General features: G+C 44.0%; 1 protein-coding gene across 1 annotated transcript; it reads right to left on the bottom strand.

The window, feature by feature from the left end:
- Positions 1-236: 236 nt before the first annotated feature.
- On the bottom strand, positions 237-5,328 carry PPP1R3C (protein phosphatase 1 regulatory subunit 3C). Its single transcript, XM_036735577.1, has 2 exons — positions 5,176-5,328; positions 237-2,612 (listed from the first exon to the last, which is right to left on the bottom strand). Exons 1-2 carry the CDS (start codon positions 5,187-5,189, stop codon positions 1,682-1,684), a joined length of 945 nt encoding a protein of 314 aa, XP_036591472.1. The 5' UTR covers positions 5,190-5,328; the 3' UTR covers positions 237-1,681.
- Positions 5,329-6,819: the final 1,491 nt, after the last annotated feature.

Raw genomic sequence — 6,819 nt, 5'->3', positions numbered from 1 at the left:
TACCTGACCAGAAATTGGGAGATGTACATGAGTATGAGAACCCTCCCAGGATGAGGAGGTGGTAGAGAATTTCAAAGTGATGGGCAACACATTTCATTATAGAAGGGCAAAATTGTGAATATGTACTGGATCTCAACTAATCTGCTCTCATTAAATCTAGCAGATCCCATGAGACTGATTTTACATTTGTGTTATAGTATGGTGTAGGAAGGAGTAAAAAAGGAAAAACCAATCTGTTCTTTTACCAAACAGTTTATTCTTAAAGTAACAAGCTCACATAAAACAGCTACAGTAGGCTGAAGTATTGACAGTAGAAAAGTTTTTGGTGCTTGGCAACTTCAACTAACTTCATTGCAAAAGTGTTCCAAATTAGTATTAGTCAGCATGGTCAAATACGTTCTTTAAAAGAGACCAGGGTTCACCCTTTATTACTTGAAAGAAATGTACATCACACTATATGAACACCAAGGACTAGTGTATATTCACAGTTGATATCTATTTTACAGAATGGATTTATACACAGAGAACAAGTATTACAGTATGACCAAGACAATTCTCACAACTATAAACAGAAGAGAAATAGTTCTGCTTAAAGAAACAGGGCGAGAGAGGTCCCTAATCGCGTGTGTTTAAGGTGCTGGATTCTTAGAGAGACTCCTCTTTTCAAAGATCACATTCAAAGTACAGCTGAAAGGTAAGTCACCTTCAATATGAAGGATGCTAGTTGTGTACACAGACACCAAGACATCGGTACTGCAAGGCAAACAGTCTGCAGTGCAGACTTCTTCTAAAGCATACAAACATTCAGGACTTAGCAAATGGCCATTTGAATATTTGGGTTAAGCAACTAAAGTATTAATTAAGGCACTTACAAGGTATTGGGGTTCTACTTTGTGTAGGAGTCTAAGTACTAGGAAGTGGCAAGGTTTAGTGTTAGCCATCTACAATGAAGAACACCAACACGTCAGCCATGACAAATGAGGTCACCTCTCCTACTTAAAACAGTAGGATTACAAATCTTGATTTATTTAAACTTTCCACAAGTCATAGTTTCGGATGAGAGCATCCTTTCTGTTCTGAGAAATGACTTAAGTGATAGCTATGCTCTAGAGTTTTCATTCACTTTTACACCCTCACTGGTGTCCCATAACGTTGAATGCAACCCCACCAGAGCATGCTCCTTTTCTCCACAAGTGTATTTACAGGGCATCTTCCCCTTCTTTGTATTAATCCTCCAGAAGAGAATCGTACAACCTACTCGAAAAAAAATATCGCACAGCAAGGTTGCATTTCTCCACCAACATACAAATCTCTTTCTCCCATCCCATCATAGTACATGAACTCCATCTTGTGAACCCTCTTCAGACATACCTCATACCATTAACACAGCTTCCTGTCACCATCACATATACTTCCTCATAGCTTTCTTGCCCCAAGATAAAAGCTAGTTAACATTAGGTGCATTGATAAAATATTATATATACATACATATTATTTATAATACAGAACTGAGGCTTAATGGACTATTGTCATCCAAATAATCCCGTCCAACTTGGGTACCAAACTGAGGGCCATTTTCCTTCTAGTTAGGGTCAGAAACACCCAAACCTATCAAAGGACCACAGCCAAAGCTTCCTATGATTAGCACAGCTAGCCAAACCTGGTAGCTTGGCAACTCAATTCATCTATAAGAGGCCAAGTTTTCCATTCTCCCCCAGCTCTGCCATTCAGGAAAGAGCTCACTAGCTAGCCTTGGGCTTCCAAAGAGTGGAGAATCAAGTTCAGTTTTATTTGGTGTCTGGCGGAATGTACAGTCCTGTGGGGCCATCTGCGTCTGCACCCCATCTGGCTTCCACTGCACATGGACAATTTTGTAATTCTGACCCTCGTTATTATCCCAGAATACCTGTCCACTGCTGTTATAGGAAATGCAGAACTCAATTTTCTCCTGAGTTGGAATGACAAGAGGCAAGTCAATAGAAAAGGAAAATGTGTCCGTATCGGAGCCACCATAGACATTTTTCATATAGGTACAGTCCACGTCAGTAAAGGTCTTCCATGTGTCAAAGGTTATGCGGACCTGGACTTTCTTCTCAAAACTCACATTTTTTACTTTCACTGTTCCCGTCAAAACTCTCTCTTGCAGAGAACAGTTCTCCAGGCAGACCAAGTTCTTCTGAAGATGGTTCCGGAAACTCAAATAGTCAATTGATGGCTGAGGGAAATCCAAAATCAAGTTTTTCTCTTCATGAAGCTTGAGGCCAGTTGTGATGTCTCCCAGGTCTAACAGGTCAAACTGAAGATCCCACACAGGTTCCTCCTGGAACTCCGAGAAGACATGGATGGCAGTAAGAGACAGGCCCTTGGAGTCTGCAAACACGACTCTTTTCTTAGTGCGGCTAGGGGAACACTTCCAGTCATTCGCTTCATGCTTGATATTGAGACATGGTTTAAGAGGTTTTAAACGGTTTATAAAATTTCTTCGCTGGAATTCATCGTAAGGGCCCAGAAAACTCTTCAGAGGTGGTGAATGAGCAAGGCATATTCTCATGGCCATGTCCACCGGCATGACTGAACTCGTCAGAGGCCTGGGATCTAAAACCTGAATCATTCTGAAATGGAAAAAAAAAGGAAAGGAGTTATTCTCTTTGTTTGCTACCCTTCTAAGAATCTTCCCCTTGCAGTCGCAAATACACATCTGCTATCCATATAATTGAAATGGGGTGTCAAAGTGGATAGAGATGCAGCCTTGGGTTCAGGAAAAACTGAAGTCAATGAACAAATATCTATTAAGGGTCTGTCAGGCAGTCTATCTACTAGGAGCTGGAGCTACAAAGGCAAAAGCATAAAAGTTCCTGCCCTCAAGGACTTCACTGTCTATAAAGGGAAATAACACATACACACATAAGTACATACAAAATAAATAAGTCCTATCAGACACATGCCATTTTTTTGTGATCAATGAAGAGTCACTTAACCTCTTAGTGCTCCAGACCACTGAGACTAAGTTATGGACCAGTTGCTGGCTGACACTGGTGGCAAGTTTCCTACCCCAGTGAAATCCTAGGTCCAGATTGGTGGCAGAGGGAAAGATGAGAGAGGAGGATACAGGGTATCCTGTTACTATTAGGGACTGTAGTAGAAATCGTATGATCTGGGTCCCAGACCAGAAAAGTACGTGAGTGACTTTAAGTCACTTCATTTCTCTATACCTGTTTCCTCTGTAAAACCAGAGGGTTAGTTTAAATGATCCCTAAGGGCCTCTTCTTCCTCTTACTGTCCACAATTGTCTCTTTTCAGGAGTTGCTGCCACATTCTGAATTAGCCAGCCCCTTTTTGTTCCAGTCTCTGTCCTCAGCAGTATACAAGGCCCAGAGTAGATGCTTAATAAATCCATCTTGATTTACTGCTCCCTTGGTTTACCTTCTGGACATTCTACTGCTTGATTATATCTTAAGTAAGGTGCAGATCAAGGACAGATAGACATACTGATGGCTCTGCTAGAAGTTTATGAGGGAGCATGAAATTGTTATATAAAGTGACGTTTGAAGAATATCTGTATGCTTTATCATGTATTCCTTCTCTATTTCCCACAAATAACTGAGAATCTGCCTATCCTCAAACTGAAATACACATGCTATCAAATCTCATGAAGGGTTTTAAAGACTCCCACACTAGATGTACTGGAAATCACTGACCTGCAAGCTCCAAGCTCTGAGCTCCCTCTTCCCCTCCTCTCCTCTCCCTCCTTCCCCCTTCTTTTCTCAGCTCTTTAGTCATTTTCCCATATTACTAGCAGCCTAAATTTGGTGTCTAGCCCAAGCAGCACCTAGCTGAGTATTGCATGCAGTAGGTGCTAAATGCTTGTTGGATGAATCACAAGAAACCATGGAGGTTTTTCTCCAGCCCTAGTCTTATAAATGATAGCATTTATAATATCACAAGCTGAATTTATCAATCCAGTTTTGTTAGTAGCTGAAATTCTGGAGGGCAGGAGAAAGCTTAGAAGGCCTGGACTTGTGATTTCATGAATGCAGGGAACCCTTGGGGGAAAAACTATCAATGCCACATAGCCAATGTATGGGGAGTGTGACTTGAACCCACATCATCCTGACTCCAAGGCCACTTCTTCACCCAAATTTAATAAAACAAGTGAAATGAATATTCTTTACTGCTGCTACGTAACCATCATTCTTAGTTGCCTCTATAGTCTCAGTCTCTGTTTCCTCATGGGAGGTGAGGGGAGGGTCCTAGATGAGCCTTAAGACTTCTAACTCTAGGGTATAAGTGTTGCTATCTGTTAAGGTGACAGGTAAGTAGATATAGAGGGCCAAAAACAAGCTAAGATCTCATTTGTGGCCTCCTGTCCCAAGAACTGAGAAGAGTCTGAATTTTTAAAGAAGCCTTTTGCCAAGTCATCTTTGGCAGGGTTACTCAGCTTTTTTTCCTCTTGGTGCATTTATGTGGCAGCTTTAGTGCTCTGGCTTGTCACACCCCCACACACGCCACACCCCCACTCTAGATTATTTCCAAGAGTTAAAAAATAATGGTTTACTCAGATTTGGAGGCCCTGAATTCTGCCTGCTGGAGCAAACTGGGTTAAGCTAAACGGAGAGAAGAAAGAGCGATTGCAAATACAGTTAATTGACTTTTTAGGGCTTCATCTCCCACAGCCGGGGCAAGCTCTCAAGTTGTCGTGGGCTACACTTTTGTCTACAAGTTGTGGGAAGGCAGAAGTTGCAAGAAAGTGAGAAATATGAAATCAAAGTGCATGCCTGCTAACATCAGTCTACAACTTGGATGTAGATGACCTAGAGTCAAGATGAGCTGGAAAGCAAAGGAAGCCTTCAGAAAGAGAGACAAGAGACAGCATCCCAAATCCCTGCTGATCCCCAGGGATCCAGAAACGCAAAAATATATACAGAGATATACATAGATACACACAGGTATACTTATATACATGCGTGCGATGCGTGCGTATATGTACACACACGCATATATGCTTACATGCGTGTGTGTACATGTACACACACACGTATACATTCCGCTCTCTTCGCGGTTTCAACCCCCTAAACCACAAGTCTCCCATCCGTTCTCCCCAATTCACTCTGCACCCCACCCCGCCCCGATACCGCGGCTCCGCCTTGGCCCTTGCAAAGCGAGCAGGCGTTTTACCTGGTGCAACTCATCGGGTACTAAGTCAGACACACGAGCTTCAATCGGCAGCAGGACTTTCTCCCCCGCCCAGGGTTTCTGGGTCAGCCAACCTCCTCCGCAGCCGCTCCGAGCAGACTAGCGCCCAGCGCTCCGGGAAGCAGCTGCTTATCTGTCTTCGAGGCACCGGGGTTTCACGTGAAAGCCAAGCCTCGGCCAATCCCAGGCCAGCTCCGCCTCCGGCCAAGCAATCAGGGGCCAACTCCGAGCCCTAGCCCTAGCCGGGAGAACGTGATCGGCCTGCCTGGGGAGAGCCGGGCTGCTGGGAGGAGGCGGACCAAGCCAGGAGGAGAGAGAGGGGCGGGGGGCCCGGGAGGGTTGAGGACTGGCCAGCTCCATCGCGATTCGACCAGCTGAGTTCAGCCCACAGCCGCGTTACTGGGGTGCGAGGCCAGCTGGAGCGCAGCCCGTAATGGAAACCCTGCGCGCATTGTGAGTGTGTGTTTGGAAACCCTATGCGCATTTCTGTGTGTGAGTCTGGGAGTGTGAGTGACAGCGTGATTCTAAACTAAGAAGCTGAAGACCACGAATAGCCTGCCTACAGGGGTGAGGTCCAGAGAACATTTCATAAGGTGCCCTTTCTCCAGGGCCCTCGTTACTGTTTGGGGTGTAGTGGAAAGAACTCGGGATGGAGGAATTTCCCCAAATTTACATCTGTCTGCGATGGCATATCTATATGAGCCTCAGTTTCCCCTAAAATGTAGGGGGATTTTTAACCTTTATGTGTGTGCTACTGGTACCCTTTGGCTGTCTGTTGAAGTCTATGGGACCCCTTCTCAGAATAATATTTTTAAATGCATAACAAAATATGTTGAATTTAAAAGGAAATCAGCTCTATTAAAATGCAGGTATCAACCTATTTTTAAAACAACAACAAGGTCTCAGACTCTAAGATGAGAGCATAGACTAAAGTCCCAGTAACAGGTGTCAAGCTAGTTCTCACAAACTCAGTCCTAGAAAGGACCCTGGGCTTATCTCACAGATTTAATGCTCAGAAGGACTCATCCTCCTCGTTTTAAAGCTAAGGAAATGGAGGCCCAGTGGTTTGTCCAGGGTCACACTGTTATAATACAAGGCTGTGGATGAATTCAAATACAGGTCTTCCTGGCTCCAGTTCCGAGGCTCCATGTACCAAACCGAGCTGTCACAAAGCCTTCATTTTTACAAACCAGACTGTGGTCCAGAGAAAGGACTTTACTTGCCGCATTAATGATTTAGGGGCAGAGCCACCCTCCCAAACTAGGTGTTCTACTAGGCCCAGACTAGTGTGCTTTCTCCTACCCTTTGCTGCTTTTTAAAAGTGGGGAGATTGCCTTGTAGATGAAATAGTTTTTACATCCTTAAGGCTTCTCAGTCTGGGAGACATGTGCCCATATTTCTGCATTCTCTATTCTCATGTATCCACTAGGGGCTTGTCTATATTGGCTCTCTCCTCCCTTGGGCCTCTCCATTTCCCCTTCCCATACTCCACTCCCACATCACTTATCCTTTGAAGCTCAGTAACTTACAGAAGTAAAAGGAAATTTGAGGTTGGGGAGGGAAAAAACTTTTCTGGTTACATTCTGGATCCAGAAATAAATGGCCTTTTTTTAAAATAACTCTGTG

This window comes from Trichosurus vulpecula, chromosome 8 (genome assembly GCF_011100635.1).
Source record: "Trichosurus vulpecula isolate mTriVul1 chromosome 8, mTriVul1.pri, whole genome shotgun sequence".
NCBI lineage: Eukaryota > Metazoa > Chordata > Mammalia > Diprotodontia > Phalangeridae > Trichosurus > Trichosurus vulpecula.
This window is presented reverse-complemented; position numbering and strand designations above follow the sequence as displayed.